This window comes from Pseudocercospora fijiensis (genome assembly GCF_000340215.1).
Source record: "Pseudocercospora fijiensis CIRAD86 unplaced genomic scaffold MYCFIscaffold_12, whole genome shotgun sequence".
Classification (NCBI taxonomy): Eukaryota; Fungi; Ascomycota; class Dothideomycetes; order Mycosphaerellales; family Mycosphaerellaceae; genus Pseudocercospora; species Pseudocercospora fijiensis.
Window position 1 is genome coordinate 954,692 of NW_006921543.1, and position 23,450 is coordinate 978,141.

The window sequence follows — 23,450 nt, forward strand, 5'->3', positions numbered from 1 at the left end:
CCTCCATAGCCACCACGCGACCCTCCATATGCCCCGCGAGGTGCGCCGTAGTTCCCTCGCGCGCCCATCGGAAAGCCATCGTAATCGTCATCGTCATTACCACCAAAAGAGTCTTCAAAGTCCTTCAGTGCCGCAGCAGCTTCGGCGTGTTCGCGTCGTCTCTTCTCCTCTTGCGCCAGTCGTTCCTTCTCAAATGCCGAGAGCTTTTTCGGCGCACAAAGCTTGTCTTTGACATCGGGAAACTCTTTGGGATTCTCCTCCTCCGCCATAGTCACAGATTGCTGGGATTATTATGTCATTACTCATTGCATGTGGTGTGCAGCTCTCAAGGTCACTTGGGGAAGTCCTCCGCAATAAGGTTGCTGCTAGCGCGTCTTCGGCGTTCGGCAGCCAAATGTCGGCCCGCGCGCAAGCTGCACCTGACCTGACCTTGAACTGCTGAAGCTTCAATCGTGCTCCGACTTGTGCCCTTCTGATATCGCCCTCACCCTCACTTCGACGCCTCACAGTCGCTCGAGGGACTGTACAGATCGATACTACACCCGACGAATGGAAGACCATAGCAAATGCGACAACCACCCCACCCCACCAAGTGAAGCCTGAATTGGCCTCCAATACCACCACTCGCCTTCGACCGGCCGCCAACTACTCTATGCGCCACCCATAGCGACGACAATTCTTGTACGCGAAGCCTGCTCCAGGCTTCGCTGCATCCTCCCATCGCCATGGCGAGCGCGTACAGCGAAGCGCTCAACGCCATATTTCAAGAGCTCAAATCGCGCAATGAACATACCCGCCAGAATGCCGCTGCACGCCTGCTCGACCAGGTCAACGCCGCCTTCAGGGAACTGCCGCCGGCATCCTGGACGCAGTACTATACTGAAGTCAACGCCAAGATGGTGCAGTTCATCCTCAGCGGGCAGGACACACACGAGCGCATGGGGGGACTGTACGCATTGAATGCTTTGATTGATTTCAAGGGTGACGATGCCGCGCAGAAGGTCACCAAGTTCAGCAATTACATTAAGAGAACATTGGAAGGCAACGATACCAGTGCCATGATCGTCGCAGCTAAGTGCTTGGGACGCTTGGCGACACCTGGTGGCGCCTTGACTGCCGAACTGGTGGAAGCTGAAGTGAAGCACGCGCTGGAGTGGTTGACCTCGGAACGTAATGAGAACCGACGCTTTGCTGCAGTTCTTATCCTGCGCGAGTTGGCTCGGAACAGCTCAACCTTGCTGTACATGTACATTCCGGGCATCCTGGTGAGCATTTGGGAGGGATTGCGCGACCAAAAAGTGGTGATAAGAGAAACCGCTGCAGAGGTTGTGTCCCAGTGTTGCAAGATATTATCCGCACGCGATCCACAACAGCGGCAAACTTGCCTCGCTCGACTGTTCGAGGGTGCTCAGGATGGCTTCCGTCGTGGCACGGTTGAGTGCGTGCATGGCTCACTCTTGGTCTACAAGGAACTGCTGGTGCAGGGCGGCATGTTCATGCACGGCAACAAGTACAAAGATGCATGCGAGCGCGTGCTTCTGCAGCAGTATCGCGAACACCGAGACCCAACCATCCGACGCACAGTAGTAGAGATCATTCCTCTACTCGCTGCCTACGCGCCGAAAGACTTCTGTCACAACTATCTTGCACGCTCAATGCAACATCTACAAAACCTCCTCAAAGACCCGAAGCAACGCAACATGGCATTTGTGGCTATAGGGAAGATCGCACATGCTGTGGGCTCGCAGATCGCTCCATATCTCGACACCATACTCTTACATATCCGGGATGCTCTTTCTGTGAAGAATCGAACGAAGCATTCCGACGAGGCACCGATCTTTGAATGTATCAGCATGATCTCCATTGCTGTCGGCCAAACTCTGAGCAAGTACATGGAGGCTCTGCTTGATCCCATCTTTGCTTGTGGTCTCTCGGACGCCTTGACCCAGGCTTTGGTTGACATGGCTCACTACATTCCTCCAGTCAAGACAACGATTCAAGAGAAGCTCCTCGACTTGCTCAGTCGAACGCTCTGCGGACAGCCTTTCCAGACGCTGGGTCATCCAACCCAAGGTAAAGGCCTCCCTCCCATCTACACCAAGGAGTACAGAGATCAGAAAGATCCGCAGCATCAAGAACACAAGGACCAAGAGATTGCACTGGCTCTTCACACGCTCGGGTCTTTTGACTTCAGCGGGCATGTGCTGAACGAATTTGTGCGCGATGTCGCTATCCGCTACGTGGAGGATGATGATGCTACCATTCGCAAGGCTGCTGCCCTGACCTGCTGCCAATTGTTTGTCAAGGATCCCATTGTCCATCAGACCAGCCACCATGCCATTCAGGTCGTATCGGACGTTATCGAGAAACTGCTCACTGTTGGAGTCGCCGATCCACATCCCGACATCAGGCAGACCGTTTTGGTGTCGCTCGACGCACGTTTCGACCGCCACCTCTCGAATGCTGAAAATGTTCGCACACTCTTTCTAGCGCTCCATGATGAGAAATTCGCCATTCGTGAGGCAGCAATGACGATCATCGGTCGACTCACACAGGTCAATCCGGCCTATGTCTTCCCATCGCTACGCAAAGTCCTGATTCAACTGCTGACCGAAATCAACTACTCCAACAACCCGAACAACAAGCGGGAATCGGCGCAACTGATCAGCCATCTGGTCAATGCAAGTCAAAAGCTCATCAGGCCGTATGTGACGCCAATGGTCGATGTCCTTCTTCCCCGAGCTTCAGATCATCATGTCGAAGTCGCAGCCACCTCATTGCGTGCTCTTGGCGATCTCGCGGCTGTCGGCGGCGAAGACATGAAGCAGTGGATACCGAAGCTGATGCAAATCATCATTCTAAGCTTGCAAGACCTGGCTGCGCCCAAAAAGCGCGAAGCTGCATTGTGCACCCTGGGTCAACTCGCTAGCAACAGCGGATATGTCATCGATCCATATACCGAGCATCCGGAATTGCTCACTCTTCTCGTTAACATTATCAAGAATGAACCGCCGGGTGATCTTCGACGTGAGACAATCCGACTCATGGGCATACTTGGAGCTCTTGATCCCTACAAGCATCAGCAGGTGGTGGAGGAGTCCCCAGAATCTAATCTCAAGGCCGACTCTAGCGCCGAATCAGACGTGACGCTAATAATGAAGGGTATCACTCCGAGCACGGAAGACTACTACCCCACTGTGGTCATCAACACTCTCATGGCCATGCTCAAAGAAGACACACTCAAGCAATACCACTCAGGCGTTGTTGAAGCTGTCATGAATATCTATGCGACAATGGGCATGAAATGTGTGCCGTTTCTCGGCACCGTTGTTCCAGGCATCGTCGGCGTCTTGAAGGACGCCTCAAGCGAGGGGCGTCTGGAAGGATATTTCAGTCAACTTGGTCTGCTTGTGAAGATCGTCCGACAGCACATCCGCCCACATCTGCCTGTCATGATTGTTGCCATCGAAAATCATTGGTACAAGAGCACGCAGCTTCAGGCCACGATTCTGAGTCTTATCGAGAGCATAGCGCGAAGCCTTGAGGGAGAGTTCAAAATCTACCTAGCAGAAGTCTTGCCTCTCATGCTGGGCGTTCTGGATGCTGATGGTAGATCTGATGCTGGACGGTCTGCCCAGCAACGTGTGCTCCACGCCTTCTTGGTGTTCGGCGCTAGTGCCGAGGAATACATGCACCTCATCATTCCCGTCATCGTCCGCATGTTCGACATGAGCGATGGACGTTTCCGTGACCGCAATGTGCGGAAAGCAGCAATCGAGACGATTGGTCGTCTCAGCAAGCAGGTCAACATCGCGGAATTCGCTGCCAAAATCATACATCCACTTGCTCGCGTTCTCAACGGCAGTGACCAGATTCTCAAGCCCGCCGCCATGGAGACACTCTGCGCTCTGATTTTCCAGCTCGGTCAAGACTTCTTACATTTTGTGCCAACCATCGACAAGATCCTGACTGCTCAGCGCATCAACTACACTGCGTACAACTTGATTGTAAACAAGCTTAAGAAGCACGAGGCTCTACCCCAGGATCTGAGTCCCGACGAGAGATACAACGACGAGGATGAGGATCAGTATCCCACCGAGATTGCTACCAAGAAGCTCGCCGTGAATCAGCAGCACCTGAAGAACGCATGGGAGGCCAATCAGAAGTCGACCAAGGAAGACTGGCAAGAATGGATGCGACGCTTCTCAGTGGAGCTCCTCAGAGAAAGCCCGCAACAAGCACTTAGAGCCTGCACGAATCTTGCTAGTATCTACCCACCACTGGCACGATCACTCTTCAACAGTGCTTTTGTCAGCTGTTGGACTGAGCTCTATGATCAATATCAAGAAGAGCTTGTTCGATCTATCGAGACTGCTCTCACGAGTCCTAATATCCCTCCTGAGATCCTTCAGGTCTTGTTGAATCTGGCGGAATTCATGGAACATGATGACAAAGCTCTGCCAATCGATGTCCGAACACTCGGAATGTACGCCGGCAAGTGCCACGCCTACGCGAAAGCTTTGCACTACAAAGAGCTCGAATTCAATGCTGAACAGAATGCAAGTGCAGTAGAAGCTCTCATTTCGATCAACAACCAGCTTCAACAGACGGATGCAGCCTTTGGCATACTTAGAAAGGCACAAGGCTACACTGATGTTGATCTGAAGGAGACTTGGTTTGAGAAACTTCAGCGCTGGGAGGACGCCTTGATGGCTTACCAAAACCGCGAGGAGATGGAAGGTGGTGCACAGAATGCATCTTTCGAAGTCGTGATGGGCAAGATGCGATGTCTGCACGCCTTAGGCGAGTGGGACACACTGTCTTCCATCGCGCAAGAGAGGTGGCACAGCTCGAACAGCGAAAACAGGCGCCACATTGCTCCTCTGGCAGCAGCTGCTGCTTGGGGGATGGGTCAATGGGACGTTATGGATGAATATTTGACAGCCATGAAGCAGCATACACCAGATCGCAGCTTCTTCGGTGCTATTCTTGCAATTCATCGCAACCACTTCGAGGAAGCGCACGCACACATCACCAAAGCGCGGGATGGACTTGATACAGAACTCTCGGCGCTGCTCGGCGAAAGCTATACTCGGGCGTACGGCGTCATTGTTCGCGTGCAGATGCTGGCCGAACTTGAAGAGATCATTTCGTACAAGCAAGCATTTAATGATCTGTCCAAGCAAGATCGTATGCGACAGACGTGGACAAAACGCTTGAGAGGTTGTCAACGCCAGGTTGACGTGTGGCAGCGAATGCTCAAAGTGCGCGCACTCGTCATCACGCCTCAAGAGAACCAGGAGATGTATATCAAATTTGCCTCGATCTGCCGCAAGGCTGGCAGGAATGGGCTGGCAGAGAAGAGTCTGAACAGTCTGCTCGACATTGGTACAGGTACTGGAACCTTGACCACCGATCCAGCTAGCTGGGAGAAAGTCCAACAAGCGCCATATGCCGTGCAATACGCCACGTTCAAGTTTCTCTGGTCAACGGATCATCATGAACTCGCCCTCAACTCTCTGCGTGGTTTTACGCGAACTCTCAGAGAGGACTACGAGAACAGCCAAGCTGCTACGCTGTCCATGAACGGGCTGAATGTAAACGGCGTCAATGGCGTTCATGCTCCTGTTCGTGCTGGACTTCTCACTGCCACGAATGGAGTCAACGCACTGAATGGCGTCCACAGCAATGGTCCGTTTGGTGCAGCCAATGCTCATCAGATGTCAGCGAGGGAGAAGGCAGAGCTCGAGGAGTGGCGGATGCTCCTAGCACGCTGCTACCTCAAGCAGGGTGACTGGCAGGTCAAATTGCACAACGGCGATTGGCAGTCAGAGCATGTTGCTGACGTCCTTGCCTCTTACCGCGCAGCCACTCGATATCATGAGAATTGGTACAAGGCATGGCACGCATGGGCATTGGCCAATTTTGAAGTCGTCACCTCTCTGACTTCTGGCGATCGCGAGAACGCTGATACCCCATCGTATCTGGTTTCAGAACATGTCGTGCCAGCGATCAAGGGCTTTTTCAAGGGCATTGCACTTCAGTCGACGAGCTCTCTGCAGGATACACTTCGCCTGCTTACCCTGTGGTTCGCGCATGGCAATCACCAGGAAGTCACTCATGCTGTCACTCAAGGCATCAGCACCGTCAGCGTTGACACCTGGCTCGAGGTCATTCCGCAGCTCATTGCCAGAATCAACCAGCCAAACAGACTCGTCCGTGAGGGTATCCACAATCTTCTGGTCGACATAGGCCGTGCACATCCGCAAGCCTTGGTCTACCCTCTCACAGTCTCCATGAAGAGCGACACGGGCAACCGCTCCCGGTCAGCGGCTCGCATCATGGAGGCCATGAGACAACACTCACCCAAGCTTGTCGAGCAAGCCGCCCTTGTCAGCCACGAGCTCATCCGTATTGCGGTGCTCTGGCACGAGCAGTGGCACGAGGGCTTGGAAGAAGCTAGTCGATTGTTCTTCGGCGACCACAACATAGCAGGTATGCTGGCCACGCTGGAGCCTCTCCACGAAATGCTTCGAAAGGGACCCGAGACACTAAGGGAGATCTCGTTCATTCAATCTTTTGGACGTGACCTTAATGAGGCCCGTGATTGGTGTCAGGCATGGAACTCGTCTAGAGAGATTGGAGATCTCAACCAAGCCTGGGATCTCTACTATGGCGTTTTCAAGAGGATTGCTAGACAACTGCCACAGCTGATGAGTCTGGAACTGCAGTATGTCTCACCAGAACTCAAAAATGCGCATGACCTCGATCTTGCCATCCCTGGGACATACCAAGTCGGCAAGCCGGTCATCAAGATTGCTAGCTTTGATCCGGTGGCGACGGTCATATCCTCCAAGCAGCGGCCGCGCAAGTTGACTATGAGAGGCAGCGATGGCCAGAAGCACGATTTCCTTATCAAGGGTCATGAAGATATTCGACAGGATGAGCGCGTCATGCAGCTATTTGGCCTCGCCAACACGCTCCTCGCAGCAGATCCAGAATGTCTCAAGCGTCATCTGAACATTCAACGCTACGCAGCCATTCCATTATCGACACAAGCTGGTCTCATTGGGTGGGTGCCCAACTCCGACACCCTGCATGTCCTTATTCGCGAGTACCGCGAGAGCCGCAAGATCCTGCTCAACATTGAGCATCGCATAATGCTGCAGATGGCACCCGATTATGACAACTTGACGCTGATGCAGAAAGTCGAAGTGTTCGGCTACGCCCTGGACAATACCACTGGCCAGGATCTGTACCGAGTGCTGTGGCTGAAGAGCAAGTCCTCGGAAGCCTGGCTCGACCGACGCACAAACTATACTCGGTCGCTCGCTGTCATGTCCATGGTCGGCTACATCTTAGGTCTCGGCGATCGCCATCCCAGCAATCTCTTGCTGGATCGCGTCACTGGCAAGATCGTCCACATCGATTTCGGTGACTGCTTCGAAGTCGCCATGCACCGCGAAAAATACCCCGAGCGTGTTCCATTCCGTCTCACCCGTATGCTCACGTTTGCCATGGAAGTCAGCAACATCGAAGGCTCCTTCAGAACTACGTGTGAACATGTCATGCGCCTGCTACGTGGTAACAAGGAATCCCTCATGGCTGTCCTGGAAGCTTTCATCCACGACCCTCTCCTAACCTGGCGTCTCGGAACCCGCGAGTCTCCTCCCGAACCATCCTTCCCATCCGAACGTCGCCAATCAATCATGCAGGACCCCAACGCCGCCGGCGGTCATCCTCCTACCGCCGCCGCCACCACCGCTCGTCGACCTTCCGTCATGGGCGGCGATCCCAACGCTCCCAACCAACCCGGCGCTCCCGGCAACAACTCTTACCGTCCCCGTGGCAGACTCAGTAGCATCGCCCCCGGCATGAACGTTCAGCCCGATGCTATCGAGAAGGAAGTCCAAAATGCTAGGGCTCTGCAGGTTTTGGCTCGTGTGAAGGAGAAGTTGACAGGGAGGGATTTTAAGAAGGAACAGGAATTGAAGGTTGAGGAACAGGTTGAGAGGTTGTTGGCTGAGGCGACGAATCTTGAGAATTTGTGTCAGCATTATGTTGGGTGGTGTTCTTTCTGGTGAATGCAAAAAGCAGAGGAGAAAGTGGGAGGATGAGAATGTTTTGATTTTGATGTTTTGAGCGTGTGGCGTTGGTGGGCATCAGGTCAGATCATGACGATCAGCGAGGCTTTTTCTGTGGAACCTGGGATGATGATGATAACGGTACTTGCTATGAGGTTTACACGATGCATAAGTAATTAAGCAAGTGAGCATAATGCAGCACAGCGTATGAGTAACGGCTTCTTGTCACTTCCGCTGAGAGAGACTCTTACTGCCAGAGGTCTCCCCGCCGCCCAAAAATCTTGGATCAGAGATAATACTCCACGCACACCAGTTCAATAGCGATGCCCGCCCTCCCCGAAACACATCAGCACATCAACGCCACACGAAGCACTTCTGTCGCGGTTCCCTTCACTGACACTCCAAACTCCCATACATCTCCTTCCTCTCCGCCTCCTTCACCATACTCAGCACCATTTCCCAACCATCCTCATCGTCTTCATCAACAGTAATCAGAGCTTCCCCATCGACAGCAAACCGTAAATCTATGGCGACAAGCGGTTGCTTTTGTCCTTCGATCTGACGTTTCAGATTTTTGCGGAGACGGTTGAAGACGTTTTGGACCGTCATTGAGTCGTCGAGGTAGACGACCTTGGAAGCGGCGGAGTCGCGGATTTTGGATTTGAACCAGATTGGGAAGCGGAGGGTGAAGGGTGGGGGCTCCATGGTTGAGGAAGAGCGAGGGAAGGGTTTGATTTCGGTGAGGGAGGGTTGGGGGGATTGTGAGGGTGGTGGGGCGGGACCGGGTGTAGGTGGTCGCTCGCTAGTAGCGGTGTTATTGGTGCCGGGTTCGATGGTGGCTGCTGGTTGTGGTTCTGCTTCATGCTCAGTTTCAGCGGGTAAGGTCGGAGCGGTATGCTGCGTAGATGGTGCAAAAGCGGTCGCTTGAGTGGTGGCTGTTGCATCATGTGTACTTGCTTCTGGGTCTGGGTTCGTGGCCTCAGGGCGCTCGGCGTTGATGTATGGAGGTCTTGTGTATCTTCCAAAGAACGATGTAGCAGATGCCGATGCAGGAGCCTGAGTCTTGTTCTGAGGTGCTGGAGTAGTGTCATAAAGACTGTCGTAAGACGGCTGGCGTCCACGAGTCGGAGTTGATCGAGGCACAACATGTGGTGATTCGGTCGATTGAACAGCCGCCCTAGGAATAGCAGGTCCGCCATGTTTATTAATTGCGTTGAAAGCGGTCTTCCTTGCTATCATCGATCTGCTTTTGCTGCTTCTGGTTGTTCTCTTGGGGGGATTTGTCGACTTCGCTTCAGGTTGAGGACTATCTTGTCGTTTACGCTTCCCTTTATCTGGGCCGTGCTGAATGATATCGCTTTGCAGCAGCGGTGTGGTCGCATTCTCCGAGACAGGCGTCAAGAACCAATTCGTTGTGTAGCCGCCGTTCAGCTTCCAGAATGACCATAGTGGCGTGTCAGACTTGAGCCTCCTCCATTCTCGCTCCGGCAACTCTTTGAGGCACGCGTAGACATCTCTGCCCTTCAATGAGCATTTGAAAGTCCAGATCTAGCACATATTAGTAAGGACGTAATGGTGAGGAGTGAGCAACACTTGCGTTCTTGATCATTTGCGCATCGTCATCTTTCCATTCAAGCTCTGATAGCTCAACCTTCAGTCTCTCGCAAGGCTGTCGCCCAGCTGCGCAGCAAGCAGCGCATTGTAGATAGCATGCCACAACGCCTGGTAATGCATCAAAAGCGTGTGGTTCCGCCCCGAAACATTCTGAGCCGCCCGTTGTGCTCTCAAAGTAGTTTTTCTCGACTTCATTCCAGGTTGGTCCATTTATTGACACTTTTGCTTGATCGTAGTCACCAAGCCAGACGCTCTGAGATAGCAGAGAGGCATTAAGATGATCTTCTCGGTTCACGCTGAAGCATTCCCAATTCGCAGGAGAGTCGCTGTGGGCGGTCCGGGTGTTTGTGGACGCTGGATTCGAGGTGTATGTCGGGTCGAACAGATTGTCGCTTGTCGCTCTAGATGTCCTAATGTGGTCCTTGCGCCATCGTAGGATCTTCTCAACGACGAACGTGAGGAAGGTTTCCTTGATACTTTGGAAGTCAGCAATGCTTCGACGCTGGTCCCGACAAAAGAGGTGGTCATCATAGGCAAAGGTGCAAGCCGTGCAGTCCACCTAGTGCGGTCGGGACTGCGTGGAACAGTTCGCCAAAGCGTTCAGAGTGTCGCGGGAGATTCACTTACAACTTTTGATCAGCCAGATCGTGCCAGTACAGGTCTCTCGCGTAAGGGGACGAGGTCGCTCCTTCTCCAGGATTCAGCAACCAAGGGCGTTGGTTGTCTGCGCTCCAAATGGCAGGACCGTGCTCTTTGAGAAGATTCGCTTGGGCATCGCGGATCTCAGGACACCGAGGAATGTACTCCATTGCCTTGAGATAGTGCACTTTGCACAGCTCCGTGAGTTTGTCCCATAATTGCGCGACGGTTGGATTTGCTTTGAAGTCGGTCCCCTTCTTGCTGTAAAAAGCGCGCAGGCCAAGCTGAGAGGTCAGATCTGACAATACGGCCCTTTTGGAAGGCATATCGAACGCGTCTTGACGTGGAGACGCCAACTGTGAGGCGGAATGTTGTAGCTTGAGGTCGAGTGCAGGGCGACAAGGAGCGTGAGAAGGAGGGGCCCGGCCTTGAAGGACGGTCCCCGGAAATTTGACAGGTAGAACTAGGCAAGTGCGCCCAGCCAAAACCTAAAATCTGAGTAGGTGCGAACCCTCGTCCTCACTCTGATCTGCTTGAACTGACGCATTATTCGAGACTCGGCGGCTGTCTGCAGCGTAGAGCACGCAACGTTGGCCAGGTTGCAAAGGTGTTTGCGAAGCTCGCTCTTACGAGGCTGGTCGGAGCGGCGTAGGCGGCAACACTGCACAGTGCCGCCTGACTTCAGTCGACGGCTTGGGCGCTTAGCTCTTGTTGCTTCGATTGCCCGTCATATATAGCTGCGGCGCCTAGATTCCTTGCTGCTCATTTGGCTCTACACTTCGACTCCGGCCCCAATTCACCGGCTTCCGCTTTACGAAGGCCCCTACTGCGCCGAGATAGCCTTCATGTCGCAGGAAGAAGGCTTGCTTCGTTCCTTTGCTCCAGAATTTGATGGCGAATGACAACGTGTGTATAGTCTGCTGGTGACCTCGAATAAATGATCCCCCGAAGTATATCCGCTTCAAGTCGTGTCTCTCGGATTGCAAGAAAGAGATCTGGCCGATGTTGTTGCTACGCGCGTGTCAGTCCTGCATAATCATTACTACATTGACAACCTCTCACCTGATGGCGTAAAGCAAGCTACGCGAGATGTCTTCAGGCTTGAACATTCTGCCATCTCCAACCAGGCCGCTGCCTGCTGCTTCATCCATGTCCATGGTGTGAGCCGTGAACTTGGTGTGTTCGCCATTGCTGATGCCGTTGCCGTCCTCAGCCAACCGTTCGGCTTCTCGTTTGCGCTTTAAGACTTTGCCGAAACTACTCGCAATGGTCCTTTCGCTTAGGCCAATCTTCTCGTAACCCATGCCCTCACCATAGATGTCGCCGACAAGCAAGTCCACGGAGCTGTTGTCGCCTTTATCCGCCATATCCAGCATGTCATCAAAATTTCGAGCTCCAGTCAGCAATGAAAGTAGACCCCACAATGTACCGCCTCCCAATGATGTACCGCCAATGCGCTGAAATTCTGAAGGACCGGACACCTTGATCATAGAAACGCCACTGCCAATGTTGACCAACAGATAAGGATACACGTCTTCTTTAGGCTCTTGAAACGTCATTGGGTTCTCCGGAACACTGTCGTTGTATGTGAAAACCTCATTCGGTATTTGCGTTATGAAGAAATCCAAGCCTTTGATCAGGCACTCCATTTCGTCTTCTCGCTCGACTTCCACTCCGAGCCGTTCTCGAATCCGGTCATAGAATTTGAAAGCGCCTCCTCCCGTAGCCATAATACTGAGCTTCGTGGCCTGATCCGTACCGTTGATCCGCTGATGCTTAATCTGCAGGAGCCGCAGGTATTCAATGCAGTCATCGATTTTCTCAGTCTCAAAGGAAAGGAAATTGAGCCTGCCTCCCGATTCGCCGTTGCCATTCTCGCGCGTGAAATAGACGACCTTGGCGAGAGAGCCGCCAATGTCAGCTGCAACATGGCTCACAGTAGCCGTATGATTTGGTAATCTGATGTCACGCTTATGGTGCTGATAAGAATGTTCGTCGGCCTCTGAATGACTGCTGGTCGGCGATCGGTCTGGTGAATTGTCTTCATCTTCATGGTTGATGATATACGCTCCAGTAACGTTGATCTTGATTGAGCCGGGTTGAGCGATTGCTTGCTGCATATCGGCCGAGCTCGAAAGCCGCCGCTTCTTTGAATGAGGTCGCCTGAGGTCTGCCATGCTCGCGCAACTGATCTGACGAAGTCTCAGCCTGCTCAAAGTCTGTGTGCAAGGATAGCAGGTGTCGTGATTGCCAGAACGGGTAGCAAGCAAGCTCTCGCGGCTGAATGCAAAAGAGTCTAGTGACTCAAGTGAATGTTGAAAGTGGACAATATCAAGCTGAGAAGCTGAGACGAATTTCAGACTGAAACATGGACTTCGCCAACCTCGGGCACCGTTGAGCTGCCGGCCGACGGCATTATCTCGTGCAATGTTTCTGATTATGAATCGTCAATACGGACAAGAGGATCGCGATTGAGAAGTGGTTCGAGTGAGTGAACCCGCCGGCCGAGGCCCGAAGCTACTCTCTCAGCAAGAAGCGTTGGCCAGGGTCCAGCTCGAGCGCCGACAGGGATCGGATCCACGGAACGTGCCTCCCTTCCGCCGCTTCGCTCTTGTCGATGAACTCATTCGTTCTTCCGCCTTGATGCGACCAACACGATCACATCATTCTCAGCTCCGGCAGCATGGGTAATGATGGCGGAAGTATACCGACCCGTCGCGAGCTGGTAAAGGAGGCCGCGCGCGATCCGACGACCAGCGAAGTCAAGGCATCGCAACACGAGCAGCAAGAGTATTACTGGACCACAGACCCAATATCGAGAGAACCTTTAGCGCAACCCGTAGTATCAGACGCCAGTGGCAAGCTATACAACAAGTCTACGATACTGGAGTATCTGGTAGAAGGGGCGCGCAAGGAAGATGTCGACATCATTACCCAAGGCGCAATTAAAAGCTTAAAAGATGTGGTCGAGGTCAAATTTGAGGTCCATGCTGAGGGGAGCGAGAGAAAGAATGGCACAGCGAAGCGCGAAGTATGGAAGTGCCCAGTGACAGGCGACAAGCTCGGTCCAGGCTCCAAGGCAGCATATATCGTGCCTTGCGGACATGCCTTTTCGGGAAGCGCGATCAAGGAAGTCTCTGGCGAAAAGTGCCTTACTTGTGATTCTGAATATGCATCGAACGATATCATACCCATCCTGCCGGTCACGGAGACGGATATCGCGCGATTGTCGTTACGAGTCAAGACGCTGCACGAGAAGGGCTTGTCGCATTCGCTGAAGAAGGCGTCCGGCGGGAAGAAACGCAAGAAGAAGGATGAAGATCCCGACGGCAAGGCGAATGGCCTATCCAAAAAGGAGAGCTTGCCGGCTGCGAATGGAAAGTCGGAAGCAAAAGCTTCGAATGGCATCAACAACTCCTCTACAGCAACACTTACAGCAAAAGTCTTGCAAGAGCAGGAACAGGCGAAGAAGCGGAAACTTGAGAATGACAACGTGAAGAGCCTTTTCTCGTCCAAAGATCTGGGAAAAGACGCTGGCAAGAACCGCGACTTCATGACGAGAGGCTACAGTGTGAGATGAGGTCAACCTCATGGTGCCAGGAAGCCTCAATCCAACAATATGTCACAATCGGTCGGAATAGCAGGAATCTCGTTTCTGTTGTACCTCTACCAACACTACCACCCTGTACGATGATTCGGGGACGAAGCGCATGAATGTCGAAGCCATTTTCTCGCCATACGTACGCATTCCGCGCTTCGTGGCGAATTGCATGGGAGCATAAAGAAAGTGAGCTCATACATCACTTGATCGTAGAAGTCTAGGCCTCTCGCTGACTTGCATGCACAACCCGATCTCGAATGACATAACAACCTCCGTACAAACTGCCAAGTCCTAGTACTTCCTACGATCCCGAAACTCGACATCTCGTCATGGAGCCTACTCAGTCATAAGTCTTGGGGAGTTTGTACTATAGGTATCAGATCGTGGGACATTATCTGCAAGTAAGCGAAGGGATGGGGAAACCCGTTCAGGTGAAAGGGACCGGTTTCGCCAATGCAGATCGCACATACCGTCGTGAGGACGTGTTGCGCAATACTTGTATAGAACTGATCGATGAGGTAATAGAAATCTCGTGGTACTCGGTACTTTCTACATATTCTAATGTATTGCTCAGCTAGAGTTGGCACCTAGTAATCCTTAGCGGATGATGATATTACCTACCTACCTTACTATTTTGTGCCAAAGCCCTCAAGACTCTTCGAATCGATTCATAGTGTCATCTCTGGATTACCTATTTCTGTGTTGTCACGTTGATCGACGCTGCTACTCATTTCGTGCAAGTTGATGAACAGTACACATCTCTGAAAAGTAAATTCATTGCAGATGTACACGTCCATACTCACAGATATATATGTCCACGCGCGTGAACCGGGTATCGCATCGCAATCATTTGCTCTTTGCATCATTTCCATTTGCCAAACTCCAAACATTTTCAGATCCCTCATGCCTCCCTAAACGCCGTTTTATCATGCCGCTACCGCCGTGCTATCCAAAAAAAAATTGATCCATCTACAAACGAGCTCTCTCAAGACCAGTCCAGCCCCAAGTCTGAGCAACCATTTCCGCGCAACGCTCACCGATCGCGATGACAGTAAGCATGGGGTTGATAGATGGCATTTCTGGAAAGACACCAGCGTCTGCAATACGGATGTTCTGAAGACCGCGTACTTTCAACTCCGGGTCAACGACAGCCATGTGATTGGTCTTGACATCACCCATCTTGGTAGTACCGGCAGGGTGGTAGACGGTGTGGGCTACACGACGACCGTACTCGCTCAAGTCCTCATCAGATTGTACTTTTGGACCTGGGGCGATTTCGCGCTTGATCCAGTCTTTGAATGGTGACTGCTCGGCGATTTTGCGAGCGGCTTTTAAGCCCTCGACAATTGTGGCTGCGTCGTAGCCCTCTGGATCGGAGAAATAGCGGAAGTCAAGAGCAGGCTTCACGCTGGGGTCGCTGCTGGTAAGATAGAGCTTACCGCGAGATCGTGGACGAGGGATGTTTGGAGTTACACAGAAGGCTTCTGTTGGCACATCGTAACCAAGACGTTCAGTGTTGTAAACGAATGGGACTTGGTAGCAGTGAGCCATGATGTCGATGATGTCTCCGTCACTGCCAGCTGCGTTGGGCACTTCCCTTCGAAGGAAGATGGCTGCGTCGGAGTCCATAACGGTGGCATTGTGGTCGACGGGCTTGTTCAGCTCCCACATAATGATGGACTCGGGATGATCAAGCAAGTTTTCACCCACACCTGGAATGTCATGGTGAACTTGAATGCCGAGGTCTGAGAGATGTTGCTTTGGGCCCAGACCGGACAACATCATCAAACGAGGCGTGTCTACAGCACCGGCACTGAGGATAGTCTCGGCTTTGGCAGTGAGAGTATGCTTGGTACCATCTTGGAGAGTGATGTTCACGCCTGTGACACGCTTTCCAGACAGGTTAATCTTACTCACCCAAGCATTGGTCAAAATCGTCAAGTTCGGTCTGCACTCATCTCCACGCAGAATCGGGTGAATGTAGGCGACTGATGCGCTGCTTCGTCGACCGTCGTCTGGGTTGTAGGAGACGGACAAGAATCCAATGCCGGGGTGGAGAGCTCCGGTGGATCGGATTTCGTGGTTGTAGTCCTTGACAAGTGGAAGATCTAATGCCTTTGCGCCAGTCTCGACCCAGTCGCGAGTGAGCTGGTTCCGGTGCCTTTCATGCACTGGGGTGACATTGTTGCGAATGTTGTCCAAAATCCTCGTGAACGTCTTGAAATCCCAACCCTTGCAACCCTGCTTGACCCATCGCTTGCAGTCGTATTCAAAAGGCCGGAAGCTGATCAAAGTGTTGTGGCTCGAGCATCCACCCAAGACCTTGGCACGCGAGTGACGGATGTGAGAGTTTCCATGTGGCTGTTCGGTGGTGGGGTAGTCGTAGTCGAGTTCGCCGCCTAGGAGGTTCAGCCATTCCTTGAGAAGCAGCACGCGGTCGTCCATGAAATCCGAAGGTCCAGCCTCGATCAAGAGCACCTTCTTGTTGGGCAGGTACTCGGAGAGTCGCGAAGCGATTACGCAGCCTGCGGTCCCGCCACCCACAATGATAAAGTCATAGCTGTTCAGCTCCGCTGCCGGCAGCGCCGAGGTGGTACCACTGGAGTTGATAGACATGGCGATTCGTGTATCGTACGGCTAACGCGTTGCTGGAGTGGAGGCGAGGACGGGCTGAGTGAATGGAGATTGATGTAGGGGTGGGAGATGAGGGTAGAGGGAGGAGATGAAGGAAGAAGAAGAGGGCCAAGCTCGAAATAAAATCTTAACGGATGCAATGTGTATCTGCTCGGCCATCAGAGCCTTCTCCGCCAAGGCCGTGCCGAGCGTCTGCCCATGGAGCATGGTGACACGCGACAAGCCTCATCATCAGCTTCCATGTCCGAAGAAAAGAGGCTAGCGAGGCACAGATGGCGTATTCCTCTGCTGCAAACACGCAGTCCGCGCGCAGAAAAGTCTTCTCGCGGAGGAATGAGGTCGGCGAGCTCGAGGCTTGCCGCGTAGTGCATGTTCGGAGTGAGGATAGTAGTTTTGTTCGGTGCTCGTAATCTGTATGGTCTAAGAAGCGGGCATTCGTATAGTAGAAGGAAAGGGAAGGGAAAGAATTAGTCGATTGGTGGGAAAGTAGATGCGTAGGCGCTAATTTGCGGCTGACCATATGCACGGTCACGCACAGACTCGGCTATACGGACGTTGGTCAACTCCGCTTTTAGCGTGGTCAACCGCAGATTTCTCTGGGAGTACGCGAGACAGTGCAAACTCAATTTCGCTGCAGACGCCGCACCTCACTCTATGCCGACGCCTGCCCGCCCGATGATGCAGTCTGTCACCGGCATTGATCTGGTCACAGTCTTGGCCCGACCATCTTCAGAATCAGAATCATATCTCCCGCCGTACACAACTTCTCCGCTATCTACCACCTCCACCAGCTCGAGCATAGACCCTGCATAGATTTTTCCTAACGATAGACAGCTAGCATCGAGCCACGACACCTCACCACGAGCCGGCTGCATGCGACAAACTTTGCTGCGGTCCGCTTTGAAAGGCTGCATCTCAATACGTAAACTCATCCTGTACACCCGAACCCATCCACCATGGCTGGCATCAAGTACGACCAGCAGACTCTCTACTACGGAGGAAAGCGACAGACTACCAGTGAGACCTTCCAAACCATAGACCCTTCTACAGCGCAACCCATCGCAGACATCTGCAAAGCAGACAAGGCTGCGATTGATGCAGCTGTCAAGTCCGCCAAGAATGCATTCTCAAAATGGTCTGCCATGCCACCTATGGAGCGATCGAGAATACTACTGCGGGCAGTGGCACTTCTGAGACAGCGAAACGACGAACTGGCCACGATCGAGACTCATGATACCGGGAAAGCATTCTCGGAGACTAGTGTAGTCGATGTCGTGACTGGAGCCGATGTGCTGGAGTACTATGCGAATTTGATCGCTTCCGGAGGCCTGAATGGCGAGACAACCCAGCTCAGACCCGACGCCTGGCTATACACAACCAAAGCACCAATCGGAGTATGCGCAGGAATCGGAGCATGGAATTATCCCATTCAGATCGCATTGTGGAAGTCGGCACCGTGTCTCGCAGCAGGAAACTGCATGGTCTACAAACCTTCAGAATTCACGCCCCTCCACGCTCTCAAACTTGCAGAGATCTATACCGAAGCTGGCGTCCCAGCAGGTGTCTTCAACGTGGTCCAAGGCGCTGGCGACGTCGGCGCCATGCTGACTTCACACCCCGACATCCAGAAAGTCTCTTTCACCGGACAAGTCAGCACAGGCATGAAAGTCGCAAGCTCAGCAGCAGGCGCCATGAAATACGTAACAATGGAACTCGGCGGAAAATCACCCTGCATAATCCTCCCCGACGCCGACATAGAAGACGCCGTCAACGGCGCCATGATGGCCAACTTCTTCTCCACCGGCCAAGTCTGCACAAACGGAACCCGCGTCTTCATCCCCAAATCCCTACAACCCGACTTCGAACGTCTCCTCCTGCAAAAAATGCCCAACATCCGCCCGGGCCACCTCTTCAACCCAACCACAAATTTCGGTCCCCTCGTCAGCAAAGTCCATTACGAGAAAGTTCTCAAATACATAAAACACGGCATCGAAGTCGATAAAGCCAAACTCCTCTACGGCGGTCTCAGGAAACCAGAAGCTACCTCTTCCGAAGGCTACTGGGTAAAACCCACAGTTTTCACAAACTGCACCGACGACATGCTCATAACAATCGACGAAATCTTCGGTCCCGTCATGGCCATCTTACCATACGACGATAAAGAATCGAATTGGGTCGACAATCTCGTGAAAAGAGCGAACAGTACAAAAATGGGTCTTGCGGCGGGGATTTTCTCGAAAAATATCGATCACGCGCATAAAATTCTTGCGCGTGTGGAAGCGGGTATCACGTGGGTGAATACTTGGGGGGAGTCGCCGGCGGAGATGCCGGTCGGGGGTTGGAAGTTGAGTGGATTGGGGGTGGAGAATGGGAGGAGGGGACTTGAGAATTGGGTGCAGAATAAGAGTACGTTGGTGGAGATGGGTGGGAAGGTACCGACTGCTTTTCCAAAATTGTAAGCAGGAAAAATATTATGATCTAGCTGTATGTAGATCCACCGCTATTTCCAACTTGTACATACCACCAAAAAAAAAAAACTCACAACCACCACCCATCTACATCTCCTCCCTTCCCCTTCCCCTTCCCCTCCATAGCCCCCTCCAATTTCCACCTAACCTCATCATACGTTTCCTGACTCCCCATCATATACTCATAAACGCCCTCCACAACCTTCCTCCTCTCAAACCCCAACTCCATAAACCTCTGAATCTGCACCTCCTCCCTCTCCAAAATTCTCCGTAAAATCCCCACCGACAAAATTTTCCGATTCCCCATCCACCAACGCTCGTAACTCTCGACCTCGGTTTCGAAGTCTTTCCGAGAGCCGTAGACTTGCGAATACAAATTTTTGTAGCGGAATTCGGAGGTTTGGAGGGTGGAGTGGAGCCAGTGTAAAGCGGTGAGTTGGGGTTTGAGGTGGGAGAGGTGGTGGGTTGGGTTGAAGTTACAGAGTGCGGATAGCTGGTGAGGGCAGAGACGGTTGCGTTCGTGGGAGAGGGTCGTGAGATGGCGGTGGAGGTGACTGAGGTCGGATATCATTTCTTGAATGCTGAGTTTCGACTCTGTGGTTAGAAAGACCGCGATTTGGAGATTCTGTTCTTGGGTTTTGAAGAATTGGTGGTATTGTTGGAGGATGTTGTAGGAGAGGCTTGATTGCGATCCGTAGGGGATTGTGTGGAGGGCGATTTGGAGAGCTGCGATGCCAAAGCCTGTGCCGTTGTTGAGGATTGTGAGGGTATGGTTGAAAGTTTCGGCGAGGTCTGCGATGCCGTGTTCTTCGTATAATACCACTTCGTGTCGATAGGCGGCGTCTTGGTCTGTGAGAGCGTCGATGAGTTTTTGCGTATGACTTGTCGTGTGAGCGAGCTTGAGGAAGGTTTTGTCGCCTTTCATATCCACTGCGTCCTTATGCTGCTTGAAATCTTCGAATGCCGCTGTAAGATTTTGGGAGACAGTGTGCATGGCCAGACCAATGAAGTCCAGCGATCCGGTCATCTTGGTAAGTTCGCTGAGCTCGTGAATTGTTCCTGTCAACGGAGTCCTGCCTTCCTTCAGGTCGCTGAGAATGGACTTCTGTGGCTTGATCCAAGCATTACTGCAGAGCGAGCTACTTTCCGGCAACACATGGTAGCTGCAGAGCATACCAAGGCCGCGCGCACTTGTGCTCGCTAGTATGAGGAGAGGTCCCACGATGGCCGCTGTCGCCAATATTCCCACCGCAATGCTTATTGCGAAGCGTGTTGCAGGGATAGCTACCTCAATAATTTGTCGAATCCACGTTCCTATCCTTCTGTGCACCTCTTCCTCGTCAGCAAACCGAACTCGGCCGGGGTACGAATCCCGGTCGCCATGATCGAAGAAGCCGTGTGTGCGCGATCGTCGTCGTCGGCGTGTTCTCTCCATCTCCTTTTCGGTTGACATGGTCGGCCGCCGGAAGAGCAGTATCGTGCCTCAATTGGACATAGCGACTGAACAGTTTAGCAGTCACCGTCATGAGTATCGACGATGATTCGTAACGTGGTCTTACAATGCCCTTTGTTAGATCTACATCGCTGCCGCATCCGGCGATTTTGCGGTGTGTCGAGCTCGAGCGTAGCCTCATTGGAGCCCCTGACGCTGGCTGTAGAGCCACATATCGACAGATATAGCCTTCACGCATCTCAAGCCATTTCTCGGTGTTTAGAGAAGTCGGAAGGTCTTCAATGACGCTTTTGATGTCGGGATCCGGGCGCGTGGAGACTGGAATGCAGGTGTCCGTCGATGCTTTGTCGTCAACTCGCAACATCACCTCTCCTACACCAACCAAGGAATCCATTTGTCGCCGCCACTTCCACGTAGTTGCACATGCCGGAGTTATCTAGAGATGTCAAGCAGAAGAGATCAAGACCACGATGAGATTCAGGTGCTCGGGCCGGAGAGGTCTTGGCTGCGCTTCCGGTCCCAGATCGAGCTTGCGGACCATGCTTCATCTGCTCGAGAGTTTGATTGTAAGATATGAGCAGAGACTGACAACAGGTCTCCGTGTCGACCCACCAGGTCACTTTCAGATGCAGGTCCCGCGGAATTGCGCCCAAAATAACCCCTCAACCGCCTCTTAGCGCCAAGAGCTGACCGTCATATTAGACCACAATTTTCCCCCCACCAGCTCACGCCCACAGTCTGCAGATGACAGGGGGTTGTGTCCCGAATATTCAGGGCGCTTGGTCTAGGGGTATGATTGTAAGGAGTCCCGCAGCGCCGTGTTCTGCGGTCCAGTGCCTAATATTATTATCGTCTCTAGTTCGCTTCGCATGTTGGAATCTTCTTCCATACAGCCTTGTGAAAGGTCGTGGGTTCAATTCCCACAGCGTCCACGCTGTCTTTTTGCTGTTCTCTTGCGACTCTACACTATCGATACACCATGGTTTTGGACTGTGGGGCTTGTTGGACCTTGCGGGACGAAAACTTTTGCCAATGACTGGTTAGTAAGCATCAATGCAAGACGGGCTGCTCTCGATGCATAAGGTATTGCGTTGGCGAGATGCAACGCCTTGGTGTCGGTGGCTGAAGACCTGCCTGTTCATTGGACCGGACTGCAGCCCGTCCTCAGCTGAGACGCCAGGACGACCGCAAGATCACGACACCGACACTTCTTGGAACTGAAGCACAAGAACATAGCGTACGCCACGACCTGAACGCTCTTCATGCCCTGATGCCTCTCCACCAGGCCTCTTGCCGGACTCTCATTTGCTGCGGCTTGCTGACAACCTCCTCCGTAAAACGAACCCACCATGAACATGCATATATCGACTGAGCCTCGCGTCTTATGGCTTGCGTCTTGAGAATGCACATGTGTGACTGGCTTGTGTAAGCCTTTCACACACCACATATAAAATCCAGCATGCCGCCTGGAAGCGATCCATTGCTCACATCAATCTGACCATCAGACTGCATCATGAGCAATCCAAACGTGCTGACTGACCTGCCAGACGCTGGACGAAGAGGTCCACGTCTGGAGATTGACGAGTTCCTTCGGGATAATGAGATGACCAATCTGTTCTTGCTTGCGTTTTCCAACACACGCTCGCAGCTTACAAATTTGCAGCTTCAGATTTCAGATCTTGGGAGCAATTTGCCAAACGCGCATGGAAGAACCAAATTCAGATTGACGATGGGCGGTAGCCATGGTGGCTGAAGCTGTGCAGAAAGTAACTATGACGGAGCCGGAACTCCACGAAACGGCCATTGAGACCAAAGGCGTTCTCGAATTGGCAGACACAGTCAACTCTTCGCTTCCGGCAGGAGCTTTGATCGACGTCGACGACCCAAACAAATTGACTGTACAGATCACCTGGAACGCAAAAGTCAAAGTCAAAAAGTAAGGCCAAACCACTCCAATAGCCTTCTTCCCGCACACTGACCACATCTTGACTCAGATACGCCTTCGACGGCTCCTTCAGCGTCCACCTCTTCACCGGCTACGTCAAAGACGACCAACCCGAACGCTACATGACCAAGAAAAACGAAGTCGGCTTCGCAGGCATCTTCGCACGGAGCGCCGCAGATATCGAAAACTGTTCCAACTGCCAGTCCCAACGCGACAACGACATCGTCATCGAAGACGTCGTCCCCATCACCACGATCCTCTACGACTACCTAGAATCTGAACCACACAGTCGTGACCTCATCCGTGACGGCGAGCATCAGACAATTCGAGATCTGACAGCAGAAAGCGTCGTACCGTTCTTGACCGAGCAGCTTCATTGGCGTATCATCGATCTTGGTGCGACATTGTTGTCGGGACAAGAACGGCAGGCTGGACTCGAGATTACGGTTTCCAGTCGACAGTATACGCCACCGACTGCGGAGAATGTGATGGGCGTTTATGGACCGGAGATCGTGTATCCTGAGATTACGAATTAATTCTAAGCCTGGGGGGGGGGGGGGGGGGGTATTTTTTTTGGGAAAATCCAATTACAAAAAAATTGGCGGGTTTCCCCAAGATTCTTCCTGAAATGGAACCGCCCTGTTTCCACCCCCAAAGGCGGGGAATTTTTACAAAAACCCTGGGCCCTCCGCGTTTTTCCGCCCTTTTAACTCCCTGAATGGTTTAAAGGGTGGATCTTGGTTCCACCCCCTAATTGGGCTTCCCAAATATGGGCCCGCGGGCCCCGGGCCCCCCTTTACATAAATCTTATACCCCGGCCAGGAAAAACCTTTGGAGCTCCCTCTAACTCTTGGACCCCGAAGCCCCCCCATTTTTGGGGGGGGAAAATTCCCGGAAAACTTTCCACTCTCCCTTCCAAATTGGGGGAAAAGCCTTCCTTTTACAGAATTTTTTACTTTCGGGGGCCTTTACCCCTCCTCTTGAAAGGGGATGAAGTGAAACCCTGGGGGAT

At 52.7% G+C, this 23,450-nt stretch overlaps 11 protein-coding genes across 11 annotated transcripts in view; 6 read left to right on the top strand and 5 right to left on the bottom strand.

Moving 5' to 3' along the window:
- Nucleotides 1–13: 13 nt before the first annotated feature.
- Nucleotides 14–269, bottom strand: MYCFIDRAFT_179947 (uncharacterized protein; the record flags this gene model as incomplete). The annotated part of the gene is made up of 1 exon (XM_007933941.1): nt 14–269. A coding segment is annotated over one exon (256 nt), but the record flags the coding sequence as incomplete, so codon positions are not given.
- Nucleotides 270–292: 23 nt separating this feature from the next.
- MYCFIDRAFT_179948 (uncharacterized protein) lies at nt 293–667 on the top strand (the record flags this gene model as incomplete). Its single annotated transcript, XM_007933942.1, has 2 exons — nt 293–396; nt 445–667. The coding sequence occupies 2 exons, from the start codon at nt 293–295 to the stop codon at nt 665–667; spliced, it is 327 nt and encodes a 108-aa protein (XP_007932133.1).
- A 58-nt stretch (nt 668–725) lies between these two features.
- Nucleotides 726–8,311, top strand: TOR2 (phosphatidylinositol 3-kinase tor2; the record flags this gene model as incomplete). Its single annotated transcript, XM_007933943.1, has 1 exon — nt 726–8,311. The coding sequence occupies one exon, from the start codon at nt 726–728 to the stop codon at nt 8,082–8,084; it is 7,359 nt and encodes a 2,452-aa protein (XP_007932134.1). The 3' UTR covers nt 8,085–8,311.
- Nucleotides 8,312–8,474: 163 nt separating this feature from the next.
- Nucleotides 8,475–10,663, bottom strand: MYCFIDRAFT_83310 (uncharacterized protein; the record flags this gene model as incomplete). The annotated part of the gene is made up of 3 exons (XM_007933944.1): nt 8,475–9,632; nt 9,736–10,174; nt 10,326–10,663. The coding sequence occupies 3 exons, from the start codon at nt 10,661–10,663 to the stop codon at nt 8,475–8,477; spliced, it is 1,935 nt and encodes a 644-aa protein (XP_007932135.1).
- A 420-nt stretch (nt 10,664–11,083) lies between these two features.
- On the bottom strand, nt 11,084–12,457 carry MYCFIDRAFT_146300 (uncharacterized protein; the record flags this gene model as incomplete). Its single annotated transcript, XM_007933945.1, has 3 exons — nt 11,084–11,348; nt 11,400–11,468; nt 11,511–12,457. 3 exons carry the CDS (start codon nt 12,455–12,457, stop codon nt 11,084–11,086), a joined length of 1,281 nt encoding a protein of 426 aa, XP_007932136.1.
- A 563-nt stretch (nt 12,458–13,020) lies between these two features.
- Nucleotides 13,021–13,917, top strand: MYCFIDRAFT_158227 (uncharacterized protein; the record flags this gene model as incomplete). The annotated part of the gene is made up of 1 exon (XM_007933946.1): nt 13,021–13,917. The coding sequence occupies one exon, from the start codon at nt 13,021–13,023 to the stop codon at nt 13,915–13,917; it is 897 nt and encodes a 298-aa protein (XP_007932137.1).
- MYCFIDRAFT_209338 (uncharacterized protein) lies at nt 13,884–14,516 on the top strand (the record flags this gene model as incomplete). Its single annotated transcript, XM_007933947.1, has 3 exons — nt 13,884–14,226; nt 14,274–14,321; nt 14,345–14,516. Exons 1-3 carry the CDS (start codon nt 14,177–14,179, stop codon nt 14,514–14,516), a joined length of 270 nt encoding a protein of 89 aa, XP_007932138.1. The 5' UTR covers nt 13,884–14,176.
- A 13-nt stretch (nt 14,517–14,529) lies between these two features.
- On the bottom strand, nt 14,530–16,986 carry MYCFIDRAFT_60153 (uncharacterized protein). The gene has a single exon (XM_007933817.1). The coding sequence runs from the start codon at nt 16,552–16,554 to the stop codon at nt 14,908–14,910; it is 1,647 nt and encodes a 548-aa protein (XP_007932008.1). The 5' UTR covers nt 16,555–16,986; the 3' UTR covers nt 14,530–14,907.
- A 542-nt stretch (nt 16,987–17,528) lies between these two features.
- Nucleotides 17,529–19,031, top strand: MYCFIDRAFT_42436 (uncharacterized protein; the record flags this gene model as incomplete). The annotated part of the gene is made up of 1 exon (XM_007933796.1): nt 17,529–19,031. The coding sequence occupies one exon, from the start codon at nt 17,529–17,531 to the stop codon at nt 19,029–19,031; it is 1,503 nt and encodes a 500-aa protein (XP_007931987.1).
- Nucleotides 19,030–20,162, bottom strand: MYCFIDRAFT_212691 (uncharacterized protein). The gene has a single exon (XM_007933948.1). It carries the CDS (start codon nt 20,065–20,067, stop codon nt 19,111–19,113), a length of 957 nt encoding a protein of 318 aa, XP_007932139.1. The 5' UTR covers nt 20,068–20,162; the 3' UTR covers nt 19,030–19,110.
- Nucleotides 20,163–22,265: 2,103 nt separating this feature from the next.
- MYCFIDRAFT_83316 (uncharacterized protein) overlaps nt 22,266–23,450 on the top strand; it is a gene marked incomplete at both ends in the record, with an annotated part of 2,754 nt that continues 1,569 nt past the window's right edge. Inside the window, 2 exons of the mRNA XM_007933949.1 lie at nt 22,266–22,429; nt 22,488–22,834. Of these exons, the coding sequence (XP_007932140.1) occupies nt 22,266–22,429; nt 22,488–22,834 (511 nt within the window). The remainder of the gene's footprint in view (nt 22,430–22,487; nt 22,835–23,450) is intronic.

Coding starts and splice junctions, on each gene's coding strand:
- MYCFIDRAFT_60153 (XM_007933817.1), bottom strand. CDS start 16,554: ATGTCTATCAACTCCAGTGGTACCACCTCGGCGCTGCCGGCAGCGGAG.
- MYCFIDRAFT_212691 (XM_007933948.1), bottom strand. CDS start 20,067: ATGACCGGATCGCTGGACTTCATTGGTCTGGCCATGCACACTGTCTCC.